The sequence below is a fragment of the Coregonus lavaretus genome (assembly GCF_964263955.1).
Source record: "Coregonus lavaretus genome assembly, chromosome: 23".
Lineage (NCBI taxonomy): Eukaryota > Metazoa > Chordata > Actinopteri > Salmoniformes > Salmonidae > Coregonus > Coregonus lavaretus.
The window spans coordinates 21,361,849-21,381,225 of record NC_140010.1 but is presented as its reverse complement, the minus strand read 5'-3'; the positions used below and the strand labels follow the sequence as shown (position 1 = coordinate 21,381,225).

The following is a 19,377-nucleotide window of genomic DNA, read 5'->3' as shown; positions in this document are numbered from 1 at the left end:
AGAGAGAGAGAGAGAGAGAGAGAGAGAGAGAGAGAGAGAACGAGAGAGAGAGAGAGAGAGAGAGAGAGAGAGAGAGAGAAAGAGAGAGAGAGAGAGAGAGAGAGAGAGAGAGAGAGAGAGAGATAGATAGTGTACATAGTGTGGAGGGATTATGGAATGTCCTTTTCGCCTGCCTTGCTCGGGGGTCTCTCTTGTCCATCCATCCATCCATCATGCTGAATGTGGTGAAGTGGGTTGATTCACAGTGACACTCTCAGGGCATCCCAGTGCCAGCCAGGCCTGGAGAGCAGAGCAGACAGACAGAATGACAGAGGCCCCATCAATGCTCCTTTTATTGTCTGACAAAGGCTCACACAACCACAGTGTTCCCCTAATGAGGGATCCTCTCCTTCTGGGCCATCCAAAGGGAATTCTTCCTGAGCACCCTGCCAACTCTGTTTGAAGAGAGAGAGACTGCACTTCACATACTGTAGAGCAAGGGAACTCTCTCAGCTCCCCACCAAAACTCCAAATGGTCTGCTATTCCAAATGGTCCCTATCATCTTTAAGATAATGCATCATTTGCATTATTAGGATAATACCTAAAGATATTATTGGATGGTGCTACAATAATGTGTGCTGTTGTGTAGGATAATATAATGATGATGCATCTACATGCATTACACAACAAGAAGTAGAATGCACGTCACTAAACCCTCCCCTGTCTGTATCCAGGGACAGAGGGATTTCAGTCTCAAGCCCCAGGGTAGCTCATTAGTTTAAACAGTCTTTTGCTTGTTGTCTATGTTGTTGATTTGGTATGTTTATTGGTAAATAAGAGACATGTTGTGGTTCATTAGAAGCTCATTTTGAGTACAGGACTAGGTGTAAAGTGATGTATGGCAGCTTTTCAAACACAGCTCTCTCAGGGGCATGCATGAAGTCATGGCTACAGTGTAGATAGAGGAAATGAAAGTTCCATTCCAATGGGCTAACTATGTGCCTGTTTCAGTGTAGTTACTTCTGATAATCTAACATTTTGACATGCAATCAGAGCTTGTTCATTTTGTTAAAAGGATATTCAAACCAGTTGCATCAAATCCATTTGGTAGAGTTAAAGTTCTATTCCCACTAGCCAAAATTACATATTCAATACTATTCCTACCTAGCTATGCTGGACTCCCCTATCAGCTGATAACACTGGCTTCTCTGTAATAATGTTCTGAGAACCTCCCTCTCTCTATGCCATGGCAGAGAGGAGATTAGAGTAGAGAGGAGACCCCACCCTCTGACCCAGCCAGACCTGATACACGACAGGCAGGCGGACTGAGGTCAGGTCTAAAGGGTCAGGGGAGGAGAGATGCCATCTTCACCATGTGATGAATGTTTCAAAAATATACACTTGTTGTCTCTGCATGGGAATGGAGGCAGGTATGTCCTTAGGTAGGCAGGAAATAGCAATGAACTTAAACTTAGATTATCGAGTCATGAGTTGTCACTTTTTAATGCATCTCGGACACAAAACTACTTTTTGGTTGAAACAGTTACATGCAGTATGTGCCTTTAGGAGGCTGTGCTCAAGAGAGTGACTGTGACCTCTAAATAAGAGAGTAAGCCCCTTTCAGTTATACACAAAACAGTAAGGTCCTGCATTTGTTTATTTTCTAAATATGGAATTTATATGACCCCTTTAGAGCTGCATTTTACTTCCCTTCAAAGTTGATGACATTCATCCAAAGGACACACAATACTGTAAAATCCTAAAGAAATCCTAAAGAAATTTAGAATAGGATTCCTTGTATTCCTCCAAGGATTATTTGTATTCCAAGCTCAGCACATTGGTGAGGCTTGAATAAGCTTATAAGCTTAAGACAGGAAAACCTGTAATATATTGTCAATGTGTTCTGACTTATCCCACATATGGTCACTGGTGACTGGTGAAACAGACTGCAGTGGCAATATTTCTGTAACCAATTTGTGTAGTAGACATCTGCACCAGGGCCGCCAGCATACCTTTGGCAAGCAGGCATTTGCCCCAGCACTTTTCAATCAGGCAGCGCCCCATCCCTTAAAAATAATATGATTATATATGATTGTTTTTTACGCAAAAGCATTAAAAAGAGAATCAAAGGACTGTTTTTTAGACTGACTTGCCTTGCCTCATGATTCGTCAACTTGCGCACAATTAGTGGCCTATGTCCTTCTCATCGGAGTGCTGCAGGGTTTTGGGTAGATGGAGTACAGTTACGGACAGTAGTGATTTTACGTAGTAGGTTAGGATAAGTAAAGCAGCAGTTTAGGATAATTCATGTAGTATATTAGGAGAATTAGGTTAAGGTTAGGAAAATGGTTAGGGTTAGGGTGGGCTAAAATTCCACATGCTAAAAAAGCAACCGCTTTTGCAACGCCCCAATGTAGCTCTTATGTCAGACAACTGGAATTCTTTGAAGTTTGGATGTTTTTATTTTCAAAAATCTCATGCCAAGTGGGGCAACCACAGAGGAGACTCAACTTGCCAGGCTGCCATAAATGCTATGAATTGTCTATCTTACATTTAAACAATGGGGGTGAAAAGGTTTTAGGCTTACTGGAATTCTTTACAGTTTTGTTGTTTTCAGTCAAAACAAACTTTAGAGCAGGCTCAGACTGCTCAGTTCACTTGCACCAGGCAATAGGTAAACTCTTAAAGTCCCTGCTACAACTAGGTTCCGGAGTTTTACCTGGTTACCATCAGGAGAGAAAAAAGTCGCCCCACCACTTTGGGACCTGTGGTTCCAGCCTGGTCTCATAGACTAGACGTAACATAGTAAATGTAAATCTGGGACACTCAAATTAGTATATGTTACGTTTGGTATGGTTACATAAGACAGATGGTTACTTAACCTTCTCACATGTGAGTTCCAAATATCTCTAACGATCGCCCCAGTGTGAGTTGTTTTATGCACGTGATGTCAGAATGCACTCACTGTTCCAAAATGTCACTGTTACGCAACAGGACAGTTAACAAGTGCTGCCTGCTAATTATCTATAGGCTATGTTTCAAATTATTTTCCAACAAGTTGTATTTTCTAACAGTTTGAATTGAGGTGTGTTCCGCCTCCTCGTTAATTCACATAGAAGTAGCCCATTTCAGTGTTGCAGGCAATGTATTTGAGGCTTTACTAAGCCGGACAAACTTCTCTCTTCAAAGAGAGGCCAAGCACTTCACCAATGTTTCCGCATATCAAGTATGCAGACATTTGCGCAGTCTGGCAAATGTTCTGGCTGGCGCTCGCATTGTCTTCCTTGTTATTTTCCTTAAAAATAATAACTTGTGGGCGTTCCTATCAAGGTAAGAGCATTATTTTCTGTATATCGTGTTGTCATTTCTACTGTAGCATACAGTACGTATGTATGTACACTACTGGTCAAACGTTTTAGAACACCTACTCATTCAAGGGTTTGTCTTTATTTTTACTATTTTCTACATTGTAGAATAATAGTGAAGACATCAAAACTATGAAATAACACATATGGAATCATGTAGTAACCAAAACAAGTGTTCAACAAATCAAAATATATTTCATATTTGAGATTCTTCAAATAGCCACCCTTTGCCTTGATGACAGCTTTGCACACTCTTGGCATTCTCTCAACCAGCTTCACCTGGAATGCTTTTTCAACAGCCTTGAAGGAGTTCCCACAAATGCTGAGCACTTGTTGGCTGCTTTTCCTTCACTCTGCGATCCGACTCATCCCAAACCATCTCAATTTGGTTGAGGTCTGGGGATTGTGCAGGCCAGGTCATCTGATGCAGCACTCCATAACTCTCCTTCTTGGTCAAATAGCCCTTACACAGCCTGGAGGTGTGTTGGGTCATTGTCCTGTTGAAAAACAAATGATGGTCCCACTAAGCCCAAACCACACTGGATGGCATATCACTGCCGCATGCTGTGGTAGCCATGCTGGTTAAGTGTGCCTTGAATTCTAAATAAATCACAGACAGTATCACCAGCAAAGCACCCCCACACCCTAACACCTCCTCCTCCATGTTTTACGGTGGGAATTACACATGCAGAGATTATCCGTTCACCCACACCGCGTCTCACAAAGACACTGCGTTTGGAACCAAAAATCTCAAATTTGGACTCCAGACCAAAGGACAGATTTCCACTGGTGCTTTTTTTGGCCCAAGCAAGTCTGTTCTTATTATTTGTGTCCTTAAGTAGTGGTTTCTTTGCAGCAATTCAACCATGAAGGCCTGATTCACACAGTCTCCTCTGAAAAGTTTATGTTGAGATGTGTCTGTTACTGGAACTCTGTGAAGCATTTATTTGGGCTGCAATTTCTGAGGCTTGTAACTCTTATGAACTTATCCTCTGCAGCAAAGGTAACTCTGGGTCTTTCATTCCTGAGAACCAGTTTCATCATAGCGATTGATGGTTTTTGCGACTGCACTTCAAAATACTTTCAAAGTTCTTGACATTTTCTGTATTGACTGTCTTAAAGTAATGATGGACTGTCATTTCTCTTTGCTTATTTGAGCTGTTCTTGCCATAATATGGACTTGGTCTTTTACCACATAGGGCTATATTCTGTATACCCCCCCTACCTTGGCACAACACAACTGATTGGCTCAAACGCATTAAGAAGGAAAGCAATTCCACAAATTAACTTTTAAGAAGGCACACCTGTTAACTGAAATGCATTCCAGGTGACTACCGCATGAAGCTGGTTGAGAGAATGCCAAGAGTGTGCAAAGCTGTCATCAAAGCAAAGGGTGGCTATTTGAAGAATCTCAAATATAAAATATGTTTTGATTTGTTTAACACTTTTTTGGTTACTACATGAGTCCATATGTGTTGTTTCATAGTTTTGATGTCTTCACTATTAAAAAGTAATTAAAAGTAAAGAAAAACCCTTGAATGAGTAGGTGTTCTAAAACTTTTGAACGGTAGTGTATGTATGGAGCATAATGTATTTACAGTTTTATTCACATTTTCAAGTACTGGTGACAAATAATGCATTCCGTTTATTGCATAGATTGTAATGGACACCTATGATGTGTGTAAAATACTTTTTTGAAGGTTGTACTGATTACAATGAGCTAACGCTAAGCTATTTGCCAGCTATGTTTGGTGCCATGTTTGTTTACATTATCCAATGCATTCTGGGTGTCACGTAAACGTCTGTCAGACCAAAGATGTTATAATGAGATGAAGGGTAAACTTCTGGAAGTGAATGATCGTAGACGACACACCCCCTTCAACATGCATACTGCAAACAGACCAAACTCAACTTGTCTCCTCTTGTTATCTTTGGTTGATGCGAGAAAAAAAAAAAACATGGTGGCATGCACAAACTACCCATCGTCTGATTACTTTCGATTTCTGGAAAGTGTTTTACTCAATTATTTAGATCAATGGTGAGCTCACCCGATGTGATGAATTATAAATAGTAATTGCTATTAGCTAATTCATATTGTGGTTTCTGACAGCCAAGAGTTGTCTAAATGTGACCGCTTGTGTTATGTCAATCTTTCCTCAATTAGCGCTGGGACTAATGTAGCCTACATTTTCCGGTTTGGATGACTGTGTACAGTGCCTTGCAAAAGTATTCATCCCCCTTGACATTTTTCCTATTTAGTTGCATTACAACCTGTAATTTAAATGGATTTTTATTTGGATTTCATGTAATGGACACACACAAAATAGTGCAAATTGGTGAAGTGAAATGAAAAAAATAACTTGTTTCAAAAAATTCGAAAGAATAAATTAACGGAAAAGTGGTGCGTGCATATGTATTCACCTCCTTTGCTATGAAGCCCCTAAATAAGATCTGGTGCAACCAATTACCTTCAGAAGTCACATAATTAGTTAAAGTCTGCAACACCACTAAACAAGGGGCACCACCAAGCAAGCGGCACCATGAAGACCAAGGAGCTCTCCAAACAGGTCAGGGACAAAGTTGTGAGAAGTACAGATCAGGGTTGGGTTATAAAAAAATATCAGAAAGTTTGAACATCCCACGGAGCACCATTAAATCCATTATTAAAAAATGGAAAGAATATGGCACCACAACAAACCTTCCAAGAGAGGGCTGCCCACCAAAACTCACGGTTCAGGCAAGGAGGGCATTAATCAGAGAGGCAACAAAGAGACCAAAGACCCTCAAAGGAGAACCCCCTGCAGGGACCACTGTAGAATGATCACACCTGTTTGTTGGCACGTGTGAATAGGTTAAGGCAAAAACAAAAGCAGGGTGGTTAGTTGGGGTGTATGGGTGGGTGTATGATGCAACGTCTAGCAATCCAAAGGTTGTGAGTTTGAATCTCATCACGGACAACTTTAGCATTTTAGCTAATTACCATCTTTTCAACTACTTACTACTTTGTAGCTACTTTGCAAATACTTAGCATGTTAGCTAACCCTTTCCCTAACCTTAACTCTAACCTTAACCCCTAGCCTAGCTAACTTTAGCCAGCTAGCTAACGTTAGCCACCTAGCCCCCTAGCTGGAAATCGTAACATATCATATGTTTTTCAAATTCTTATCATATTGTACATTTTACAAATTCGTAACATATTGTAGGTTTTGCAAATTCGTAACATATAATGCGAAATGTAATTTGCAACATATCATTCGAAATGGGTGATGGACATCCACAAATTAATACCTACCATACGATACGTAACATATCATACTAAATGCGGTGCGATGTATTTACGTACAGAATAATATGAAACGCTCTGAGACCAGGTTGGTGGTGCCACCTCTGCTCTGGACAATGTATTTGTAGTTTGGAAACTCCATGAACATTTCTGAATAAGTGTAGGCATATGTGCCATGTGACGATTAGTAAAAGTGAATATATTCCTTTCTTCTTCCATTTAATTTCAATCTACCTGTAAGAAACTGAATCTGATCTTTATCCTTAACTAAATCCCTTACGGAATTCAATGGTACATCTCTTCGGCGCTGGCTAGTGGCTATTGCTAGAAAAAAGCCCTGAATCAGACTACTTTTTATTTAATCAAGTTTGTGTCTTGGCAGCTCAAGTTTCAAGTATGTTGTCTTGCTCATTTGTATGTTTTAGTCAGCTTATTTGGCTCCATCTCATCTTCTTTTAGCTTTACAACTTTTTTGTTAATCAAACTCAACCTTATACAGTGTAATGATCACCATAAATCTTATAAAAACCCTGTTACAGTAGTATGGAATGCATCTCATATAGCTGATTATGGATTTGCTGAATGGCCACATACTGTACAGCAACCTGCAGTTAACATCTAACAATTAACATCAATTAACATCTAAACTGAGCCTCAAATTTGTGGGTAGGAATCACTGAAAGTTGAGATGGTATAGAGATTCCTCCTCTCAAGCTGTTTCTGTCTATATTGCCCTCATGAAATCAGGGTAGAGAGGAAAACCTTGAAATCTCTTTTTATCTGCCAATTCCTCTTTTCCTTCTGCATTCACCCTTCCCCCACTTTCTCATTTTATCCATACTGTCTCACACTCTTCTATTTCTCTATTTCATATGTATTCTCTATGCTTTATTCTCTCTGTACATGCTCTCAATTATTCCATTTACTCTCTTCTCTCTCCTGTATTCTATTAATCCCCTCTCCTCCATTCCCTCCCCTTCTCCTCCCCTTCCCTACACCTCTCCTCTTATCTCTACATTTCTGTGCTCTGGGCAGCATGCTCATTCTCATTCCTCTACATAGAGACAGATTTAATTTCACCAGCTCTAACGTTGTAAACAAATGAGTGTGGAGACTGATACAGTACTAGTAATAAAACATGATGCAATTGGGGCACACACATAATTTACATTATGGACGGGCAAACATCATTTGCATTTTCATTGCATATATTATTTTGTTGTGGTTGTTTATACATATATACAGTGCATTCAGAAAGTATTCAGACCCCTTGACTTTTTCTACATTTTGTTAAGTTACAGCCTTATTCTAAAATTGATTAAATACAATATTTTTCTCTTCCATCTACACACAATACCCCATGATGACAAAGCATAAACAGGTTTTTATCATTTTTTGCAAATGTATTACAAATACAAAACAGAAATGTTTAAAAAAGGTATAATCTTCGTAAATGATATTATCGGTAGGACTGGTGGAGTTATGTCGCACATGCAGCTAACAAAAACATATGGAAATATCTGCTCTACCCAAAATTACAACCAAATAATTGCAGCATTACCGCAAAAATGGAAGAGGAAAGTGGAAGGGGGAAAATGTAAGGAACTTGTCTGTCGGCCTTGCATTAAAGAACATAATTGGTTAAAGAAAACTGTGATAAATAACAAAGTATACCAGTTTCATTTAAGGACCAAAGGATTGACAGCCGTCCCATATAGATTGCAAAATAGTTGGGAAGAGATTTTTGACGTACCGATCCCATGGCATAGTGTTTATGAACTGATATGCAAAACGACGCCGGATTCAAAACTTAAATTATTATATAAAATCATTGCTACCAATAGAATGTTATTTATATGGGGGATGTAATCTTCCCAGCTCTGCAGATTTTGCTGTGAAGAGACAGAATCATTAGATCATTTGTTTTGGTACTGTCCATTTGTAGCTTGCTTTTGGACACAGGTCCAGGAATGGCTAAAGGATTGCAATATATACCTGGAGCTAACCTTGCAGATAGCATTACTGGGTGATCTGAAAAGTCATAGTCAATCAATCAATAATATAATAATACTTTTAGCAAAAATGTTTATTTTCAATTTACAATCTGTAGAAACAATGAGAATAGAAAGGCTCAGAACTTTTGTAAAACCTCACAGTACAGTTGAAATATATATGGCAAATAGAAATCCAATATGGATGGTGTTAAGAGATAGATGGGTGGTGTTGAATGGAGTTGAAGGATGGTACTAATAACAACTACCAACAACTAATAACAACAAGATAACTAATAATGTAAGCATACTGTGTCCATAATAAGTATATAGGTTATAGGGTGAGAGCTTTTGTGAAAGAGCACAGTTAGAAAGATATGGCATATAGAAGCAAACCGGATGGACATCATGAAAATGATCGGAGAGGTTGAGGGTAGAGGAAGTTCAGGAGTAAAAGCAAACAAAATATAATTATTGTAAAATTGACTGTGTCCATAAAATGTATATACATTTTACATATTTAGCAGACGCTCTTATCCAGAGCGACTTACAGTTAGTGAGTGCGTACATTTTTCATACTGGCCCCCCGTGGGAATCGAACCCACAACCCTGGCGTTGCAAGTGCCATGCTCTACCAACTGAGCTACAGGATGCCTTATATAGTATGTATAAACTGGATGTAGAGGCCTAAGCATTGTTGTTCACTAGTTTACTCCAATTAGGGAAGGGGTGGTGGGGTTGGAAAGTAATAAAGGGAAATATATTTAAAAAAAGGAAATGTATATGTATGTATATATATTATATATATATATATTTTTTTTTTTTTTTGCGAGAGAAAAAAAACATATGGGGGATTGGAAGTGATGCAGACAATTACATTGATGGAAGTTACAATCTATCTGCAATATTAAAGCTGATCTACCCCTTAAAAAATAAAAAATAAATAATAATAATAATACCTTATTTACATAAGTATTCAGACCCTTCTCTATGAGACTCGAAATTGAGCTCAGGTGCATCCTGTTTCCATTGATCATCCTTGAGATGTTTCTACAACTTGATTGAAGTCCACCTGTGGTAAATTCAATTGATTGGACATGATTTGGAAAGGCACACACCTGTCTATATAAGGTCCCACAGTTGACAGTGCATGTCAGAGCAAAAACCAAGCCATGAGGTCGAAGGAATTGTGCGGGAAGGGTACCAAAAAATGTCTGCGGCATTGAAGGTCCCCAAGAACACAGTGGCCTCCATCATTCTTAAATGAAAGACGTTTGGAACCAACAAGATTCTTCCTAGAGCTGGCCGCCCGGCCAAACTGAGTAATCGGGGGAGAAGGGCCTTGGTCAGGGAGGTGACCAAGAACCCGATGGTCACTCTGACAGATCTCCAGAGTTCCTCTGTGGAGATGGGAGAACCTTCCAGAAGGACAACCATTTCTGCAGCACTCCACCAATCAGGCCTTTATGGTAGAGTGGCCAGACGGAAGCCACTCCTCAGTAAAAGGCACATGACAGCCCACTTTGAGTTTGCAAAAGGCACCTAAAGAACTCTCAGACCATCAGAAACAAGATTCTCTGGTCTGATGAAACCAAGATTGAACTCTTTGGCCTGAATGCCAAGCATCACGTCTGGAAGAAACCTGGCACCATCCATACGGTGAAGCATGGTGGTGGCAGCATCATGCTGTGGGGATGTTTTTCAGCGGCAGGGACTGGGAGACTAGTCAGGATCGAGGGAAAGATGAACAAGCAAAGTACAGAGAGATCCTTGATGAAAATCTGCTCCAGAGCGCTCAGGTCCTCAGACTGGGGCGAAGGTTCACCTTCCAACAGGACAATGACCCTAAGCACACAGCCAGGACAACACAGGAGTGGCTTCGGGACAAATCTCTGAATGTCCTTGAGTGGCCCAGCCAGAGCCCGGACTTGAACCCAATTGAATATCTCTGGAGAGACCTGAAAATAGCTGTGCAGCGACACTCCCCATCCAACCTGACAGAGGTTGCGAGGATCTGCAGAGAAGAATGGAAGAAACTCCCCAAATACAGGTGTGACAAGCTTTATACCCAAGAAGACTCAAGGCTGTAATCGCTGCCAAAGGTGCTTCAACAGAGTACTGAGTAAAGGGTCTGAATACTTATTTAAATGTGATATTTCTGTTTTTTATTTTTAATAAATTTGCAAACATTTCAAAAAATCTGTTTTTGCTTTGTCGCTATGGGGTATTGTGTGTAGATTGATGAGAAAAAACTGTTTCATACATTTTGGAATAAGGCTGTAACGTAACAAAATGTGGAAAAGGTCAAGGGGTCTGAATACTTTCCGAATGCACTGTACTAACTGATTGAATTACCAACCTGAAATGTGGTCTCAAATTATTTACAGAAATGGTATTACCAGAGCTCCACAGTCTTAAACTGGGCTGGTGTACCTTCCATCAGAGCATGGATGGGGTGATGTGCTGACTGTACCTATAATGATCCAGAGGAATTCACTGGCAAAGGCACCCGCAAACACAGAACGGCTTACGTAAGCATGAACATAGACAACAAGCAATCAGCCATGTCTCAAAGCTGTAATGAGATGTGAACTGGCATCCAACTCTTCTGTCATCGCTGAGGCAGTGGCAGACAAAGAGGTATTTACTTGTTTTCCTTTTTTGTTTCTTTCCTTCGAATTTGAGTTTGACGATAACCCTCACTCAGACAGTGCTGACACAAATACAAAGCATTTCGCTACACCCGCAATAACATATGCTAAAAATGTATAACCAACTCTTAGTAAATATTGTTTTAGTTATATAGGTTTCTTATTGACATAAAGTCATTTATTTTGGAGTGAATGTTGTTTGTACCACACAACTTGATTGATGAACCAAAGGTAAATAGTCCCATGTTAAGGGCACATGACTGCAATATAGGCCTTCTATCTGTGCTTAAAATGGAGATGTCTGACCATCAACAGTGGGGTCTCTGTCTCCCTATCTGGGTAAGGCTGACCCCACACAGCCAAAAGGCAACTGACATTTCTATAGTGTGATCATTCAATATATCTAAAATATTGCAAATAAACACAGGATGTACATGTAGGTACAGTCATACCATTTATTTCACTGATAAAATTCCCATCCATCAAATTTGACATGAACGAATCACACAACAAACCTTCCATTTACTACCATTTTAAGGTTTAACAATAATTACCCGCAAGCCTTAAAAATCTATCCAGGTATTTCCAAAAACATTTGAAACATTCTTCAAGATTTCATTTTTCAAGATGACATTCAGAAAAAAAACTATTATAACACACATTACTCTGGTCCCTCTGTCAGTGATTTAATTTCAATGGATGGACTTGGATGATATGACATATCACACAACATTTTATTTCACTCTCATGATTATAAGACACAATGATAATGCACTGGGGTGATAGTAGGTAGGTAGTAAATTATGAGTAGTAAAAAAAGAATCACTTGAATTGCATCTCTTATTTTCAGTATAGACCTGTAATCTAAAGTAAAACACTGATGACGATGTAGATACACAATCCAAAAATGGAAGGCATGGAAAGCATTTAAGGATTACTGTAATTCAAGATTCCATCTCTCGGATAGGTACTGTTTGTGCTTATTGAGAGTAGAAGCCCGGTAGTATTATACTATAAAAGGCCTCTATCTCTGACTGACTGACTGACTGACTGACTGAGTCGGTCATCTGTTATGGAAGGGTAGGCAGGCAGCTAAATGACATTAATCCGGGGTGATCCTGAGGTTTATCGTCAGGGATTACAGGAGGGGAAGGCAGGCCAGGGGTATAAAGTGTCCATCCATACCAGCGCAATAATCTCATCTACACTGGCTCTTGCTATTAAACTGCATTGGTTTAGATTTGTTTCCTTTCTGTATTCTAGTAATTACTGATTGTTTTGTTTATGGGGTTAACAATTAGCAGATTCTGACAGCAATGCATGGGCTAAAATGGCACACAATGTGTATATATAATCTAGGGGAAAGGTCGGGGATTGGCAATGATGGGGTGATGCATGGCTGTTTACTTGAAGGACCGGCGGACCTTGCGTCCCTTGAGAGGCTGAGGGGGCCGGTAGTTGTCCTGCATGCAGCAAGGTGCCTCTCCATCACCACTGAACATCAAGCTGCGGAATTTACCCATCTGTCGAGAGAGAGAGAGAGAGAGAGAGAGAGAGAGAGAGAGAGAGAGAGAGAGAGAGAGAGAGAGAGAGAGAGAGAGAGAGAGAAAGAGAGAGAGAGAGAGATAGAGAGAGATAGACCAAAAATGAGAATGATTAGAATCATAGAGTGTCTCTGTGCTCTCAATGAGCAGGATGTGAAATGTAATCCCTGAAACAATACCAATGTAGTACCAATGTTATATCGAGGTCTAACTGATCACAATGAATGAGTATGGAGAGTACAGGACACAATCAGAGAGAGGAGAATCGAACGGTGTGTGCAACGACACCAGCGTGCAGCGGGTGCATCCCTCTCTGATGGAGAATTCAACTGAGCCTCGTGGTAAACCATGTGGGTCCTGCACAGCCACATGCAATAGCATAAACGCTACCCCCACAATACCCACAATTGGGAGCAACGTCATCATTGACATCGATGGATAGCCATAAGCAAGCATAGAGAGTATACATTTCTGTTGCTATAAGCATGACAATGTCTTCTCTAAATTGCTATTACTATGCATGACCAGCTGCATAATTTCAAGAGTCTGTACAGTCTCATTTCCAAGGTTCCAAATATACAGTTACATACACCTTAGTCAAGTACATTTAAACTCAGTTTTTCACAATTTCTGACATTTAATCCTAGTACAAATTCCCTGTCTTGGGTCAGTTAGGATCACCACTTTATTTTAAGAATGTGAAATGTCAGAATAATAGTACAGAGAATGATTTATTTCAGCTTTTATTTCTTTCATCACATTCCCAATGGGTAAAAAGTTAGTACACTCAATTAGTATTTGGTAGCATTGCCTTTAAATTGTTTAACTTGGGTCAAACATTTCGGGTAGCCTTCCACAAGCTTCCCACAATAAATTGGGTGAATTATGGCCCATACCTCCTGACAGAGCTGGTGTAACTGAGTCAGGTTTGTAGGCTTCCTTGCTCGCACATGCTTTTTCAGTTCTGCCCAGAACTTTTCAACTTTCCCTCCTGCAGCAATGCACCCCAACAGCCTGATGCTGCCACCCCCGTGCTTCACGGTTGGGATGGTGTTCTTCGGCTTGCAAGCAACCCCCTTTTTCCTCCAAACATAACGATGGTCATTATTGCCAAACAGTTCTATTTTTTTTTTATCAGACCAGAGGACATTTCTCCAAAAAGTACAATCTTTGTCCCCATGTGCAGTTGCAAACCGTAGTCTGGCTTTGTTATGGCGGTTTTGGAGCAGTGGCTTCTTCCTTGCTGAGCGGCCTTTCAGGTTATGTCAATATATGACTTGTTTGACTGTGGATATAAATACTTTTGTACCTGTTTCCTCCAGCATCTTCACAAGGTCCTTTGCTGTTGTTCTGGGATTGATTTGCACTTTTCGCACCAAAGTACGTTCATCTCTAGGAGACAGAACGCATGTCCTTCCTGAGCGGTATGACGGCTGCGTGGTCCCATGGTGTTTATACTTGCGTACTATTGTTTGTACAGATGAACGTGGTACCTTCAGGCATTTGGAAATTGCTCCCAAGGATGAAACAGACTTTTTTTCTGAGGTCTTGGCTGATTTATTTTTATTTTCACATGATGTCAAGCAAAGAGGCACTGAGTTTGAAGGTAGGCCTTGAAATACATCCACAGGTACACCTCCAATTGACTCAAATTATGTCAATTAGCCTATCAGAAGCTTCTAAAGCCATGACATCATTTTCTGGAATTTTCCAAGCTGTTTAAAGGCACAGTCAACTTAGTTTATGTAAACTTCTGACCCACTGGAATTGTGATACAGTGAATTATAAGTGAAATAATCTGTCTGTAAACAATTGTTGGAAAAATTACTTGTGTCATGCACAAAGTAGATGTCCTAACCAACTTGCCAAAACTATTGTTTGTTAACAAGACATTTGTGGAGTGGTTGAAAAACAAGTTTTAACGACTCCAACCTAAGTGTATGTAAACTTCCGACTTCAGCTGTAGGTGTAGAGCAACAGTATCAATTGACCAACTGTTCAACTTGTTCTCATTTACCGTGAGAACTGAAACCACCTAACACTTCTGAAAGTGCATTAATTTCCTTCATTCTGTGGTCTCAAACTCTGCAAAGATCAACTACAATGGCTTTCTGTGGTCGCTAACCCTCACAGATTTAGGCACGTAGGTGAAAGGCTTTATCCAACACAACATTGCATAAGTACTCTGTCAGAACTGTAAAACTCTCTCCACCCACTTTATTGCTGCCTTGCACTACTGCTTAACTTATCTCAGCAATGCATATGTTTGGAGGTAGCCCTCCCTAAAATTACATGTTATTTTCATCATGACATATGTGGGACAGTGCCTTCGACTGCAGCTTTCACTAAACAAGCCTCCTTGGGGATCCATTTAAATGCTGGCTGGTGAAATTGGACTTGGGGATTTGATATCCCCAAAGGCTCAGCATGGAGATTCAATAATAAGGGGAGGTGTCAGCTTTGTACAGTAGCTTACAATAGCTATGTACTGTAGTTTGTGTATGTTTGGTTGTTATTTTATGGTAGGAAGAACAATTTTCTGTGTAAATTATTTACAGACAGTCACAGAAACTTCTTAGACAACATGGAGAACTAAAAACTGATTTAGTCCATGACCTATACATTACAGGAAGAATTGTAATGGTATATTAATGTGGGTGTAGGCTGCTTTCGTTGGAAGAGGCAAGCTACCCAAACATGATACTAGCAGGAGTTACTAAATAAGCATTATGGGCCACTCAGATAATGTAATCTAAAGTGACAGGCAGCGGGCAAAAGTCTTGACCCTCCCTGTTTTGAGTGAATGGCTGAAACTCCTACTAAAAAGCTTGCTTGGTTAACACAAACTTTGTAGCAATGCTCACCAAGACAGAAAGCAGAAACCTACTGTACCCACAAACAAGTCCTTTAAACAGTATTCTACTGCCAAGAAAAATGTATATTTTTAGTACATTTTACTTTTTTTATTTTTTTACATTTTAGTCATTTAGCAGACGCTCTTATCCAGAGCAACTTACAGTTAGTGAGTGCATACATTATTATATATATAAATATATATTTATTTATTTATTTTTTGTACCCGCACATACAGTACTTCTAGCTTCATAAAACATTTGATTATTTTCTAAAATATGTTCTATGACGTCTGACCTGAAACTGACCTCTTTCAATTAACTGAGGCTGATGACGCTGATTAGTGAAAGGAGAACACATTTCCTTGTTATGAAGATACTGTATAAAATGATTGTACCTGGGTAGGGCTGACACTGATCGGTTCCTTCAGGACGATCCAGGTGACACTCTCCAGCAGAGGGGGAGTGGTCAGGGAGCCATCGTATGTCCAGTAGTCCAGTGAGCCAGGCAGCAGAGTTTTGGCATCAAAGTTGGAAAATGTAGTTTGCTTTCCCTAAAGAATGCACAAATTGTGATTGAATACAAAATGATTAAACAAAGTCTTACTTCAACATTCCCAACCAATTCTAGTCATTCGAGACAAGATTCCTAAATTTGATTTCACCTTTGATTTGATGGCCCCCAGAGCATCGAGAACCTTCTGCAGTCTGGGGTTTGCAGCACCAATCTATAGGAAACAAGAATTCACACAGCTAAACAAGGGAATCAGGCTACTTTCAGAATGCAATTAGAAGGAAACAAATAAACAGTATATGAACAAACATATAAATCGTATTAGATCTTCACCTTCAGAAACACTCCAACCACAGCGAGTCCATCTGGTTCACTAGCGGCCTCACCAAAGCTAGGGTACTTGGTGTTCCAGTGCACCAGATGGAGCTTGAAAAACCAAAAGAAGAGATGTCAGGTTTAACTCAGGTAGCCAATGAAAAGACTGATCTGTAGCCATATGGCTTGTCCTGTTGTATAATCTAGGTCTAGGACTGCCTACCTCACAGGGGAACTTGATTCCATTGACGGTGTGCTCAGAGCCCCTGTCATCACTGGCGCCCCAGTGGAAGTGGAACTGCTTCAGCCTGTATGTGCCGGTGATGGGGCCTCCGGTCAGTGCTGTAGATAGGAACACACAAGCACGCACACACACACAAACTTTTAATGTTGCTTTTCAAAATGTTCGATGTTTATGAGCAACTGTGTGTGTCCAAATGCAGTCAAATGACATGATAACTGCCATCAAGTAATGATAGGGTAGGGTAGGAAACAAAAGACAACGACCTGACAACTAGGGTATTTCAGCCCAAAGATACTAAAACCTTTATAATGAACACTTGCCTGCCTGCTCTCACGTCACCTATCATCAATGTTATCTACTGTACAGCAGCCGACGCGCACAATGGACAAAGACAGTGCATCAAGGAAATGAATTCACCACTGTGATTTATATTTGTTTTATGCAAAGCCACTGAAGTTAACATGTAACCAGTTTGCCGCAACCCTCGTTCTCTTGTTGCCACTTCCCCTTTCTATTCCACTCCTCACCTTACTAAATTCCCACCTCAGAACCCATGTGAGAAATGGAGATAAGAATGTATTGACATATTAGCTTTATATAATTATATATTAATTCTAAGGCTTACTTGAACTGTCAGTATCATCCACAAAGCCAACTTGGAAGGAATGACCATTGTTCAGAATGTCTATGGAGTTGGATGGGTCATACTTCAGTTTGAGTGGCTTCAGGGCAGAATCGTAGGAGGTTTGACCAGGAATAATATCAATAGGAGATTGCCTGGGTCCATTAGCAATGGGAAAGCCATTGCACCAGTTGTCAGGTCCTATGATTGAAAATACAGAGGACAGAGTCAAACAGAAGAAAAATACACATGTATCATATTCACTCTATTCTAAACAGTCCAATGATATCTGTGTTCTCACATATACATTTATAAATAATGTAGGGATAATTATGCATTTATTAACACATCAGAAAATATTAACACTTATTTACAGAAGTTATTTCGTTCTGATAAGAAATGTACTGAGCCACTCATGCAACTGTTGAAATTTACAGTTTCAACTAATAGTTCCAAAAGTGGAGTCAGCATCAGATGATAATGTAGAATAGATTCTAGAATGCCTCACCATCAGATGGTCCATATCCCCAACCGTGAGACATGATTATTGACTTGTTCTCCTACGCCAATATAATCCCTTTCAATGGTAAAACCTCGATGCAAGGATCCAGTTTGTGATAACCTTGAAATAATAAGTGTCATGGTTTATATAGACTTCCCCTCCTGACAGTGGTACTGTAGGCCTACCTCAAGTGGGAGTGGGTGGGTTTGGCCTCATGGTTTTAGCGCAGGCTAGTCATCACAGCATGAGGTGTTCAAGGACTCATCAATAGATGATCAGAGTCACACCTCCACGTTCCCTTGGAGCGCATCGCTCTATCGGTCGACCTTCTATCGGATGGTGAGAATGAAGCAGACCCTGTTGAGTGGGCACACTCACAACGTGTGCATTCCAGACAATATAGTCTTGCCAAAAGCTTTTGTGTTAGTAGACTAACATTACACACGTTATGTGCGGTTTCTTCACCATGGTTTGATTCAACGTTTTATAGTGATATCCCGAAATATATGTTTTTTTTCTTCTGAGAGCGAGGCATGCCAGATTCACTGACCTTGGGTTCTTCCAACGTAGCCTGCGTCTGTAGTAGAAGTAGCCTACTGTATTGCATGTGAGATGTGCAAATGGACACTGTGTTTCGTTCTAAGAACAGAATGAACAAGAAGGAAAGCGAGGTTGCAAATCAAAACGTGATGTATTGTAGGCTATATTTTTCCTTGAACTGCCTATGTCCCTTTGCAGCCTGCGTCAGCGTAAAAACCTAATATTATAAGCGCAATAGCCTCTTCCTCTCCAGTGCATAATTTTAAAGGGGCCACGACAATAGACTGCACTGTGCTGTCAGTCACAAGTAGGCTAGTACAGCTAACTAGATTTGCCCAGATCGCATGAATAAATGGCCAACATGTGTTATTATGCGCCGACCAGTTTATTGGTCACATTATCAAACATTAGGCTAATAAGAGATGTTGTTTATAAACATTAGGCTAATAAGAGATGTTGTTTGGAATGAGTTGATTTAAATGAAACACGTGCTGATGAATTATGGATTACATTTTGTTGGTAATGTGATACATGGTTTTTGGTCATCCAAAATATTCCTTAAAAATATATTTTTCAAGGTTTGGATATTTTATTCATTAATGGTTGTGGATAATGGCATAAAGCAAAATGCTAGAAGTCCAAGAAAATGTTATGTGCATTTGCTTCCATCTACTGGTACAACGATGAAGGCTACCGCAGACGTTTGCTTTCTAGTACTATTTTCTTACAAATGACTACACCATGTGGCAGTTGCTGGGTATTGCTTCTTGATTTAGATAATTCCTCCCAAACATTAATGAGATGGTGCGGGTAAATTAAATAGTCGTGAAAATGCTATATGGGATACAGTTTGGGATTATACCAGTTGTGCAGTAAGCATATAGGTTGGAGATGTACATTTTCATGTCAATTCTATACCAGAAAAACTCAATCAGAAAATAAATAAACATTTCATATAATGTTTATAATAACCC

The 19,377-nt window shown here is 39.9% G+C and overlaps 1 protein-coding gene across 1 annotated transcript; it reads right to left on the bottom strand.

Moving 5' to 3' along the window:
* Positions 1 to 11,711: 11,711 nt before the first annotated feature.
* On the bottom strand, positions 11,712 to 18,630 carry cahz (carbonic anhydrase). The gene is made up of 7 exons (XM_084188048.1): positions 17,870 to 18,630; positions 17,365 to 17,562; positions 16,719 to 16,837; positions 16,514 to 16,606; positions 16,332 to 16,394; positions 16,065 to 16,220; positions 11,712 to 12,793 (listed from the first exon to the last, which is right to left on the bottom strand). Exons 1-7 carry the CDS (start codon positions 17,901 to 17,903, stop codon positions 12,674 to 12,676), a joined length of 783 nt encoding a protein of 260 aa, XP_084044174.1. The 5' UTR covers positions 17,904 to 18,630; the 3' UTR covers positions 11,712 to 12,673.
* Between the last annotated feature and the right edge of the window lie 747 nt (positions 18,631 to 19,377).

Excerpts from the sequence above, each read along its gene's own strand:
- cahz (XM_084188048.1), bottom strand. The coding sequence starts at position 17,903 with ATGTCTCACGGTTGGGGATATGGACCATCTGATG. Across the intron at positions 16,607-16,718 it reads GAATCAAGTTCCCCTGTGAG|CTCCATCTGGTGCACTGGAA; the intron begins GTAGGCAGTCCT and ends TGGTTTTTCAAG. Across the intron at positions 16,221-16,331 it reads TGGGGGCCATCAAATCAAAG|GGAAAGCAAACTACATTTTC; the intron begins GTGAAATCAAAT and ends TGCATTCTTTAG.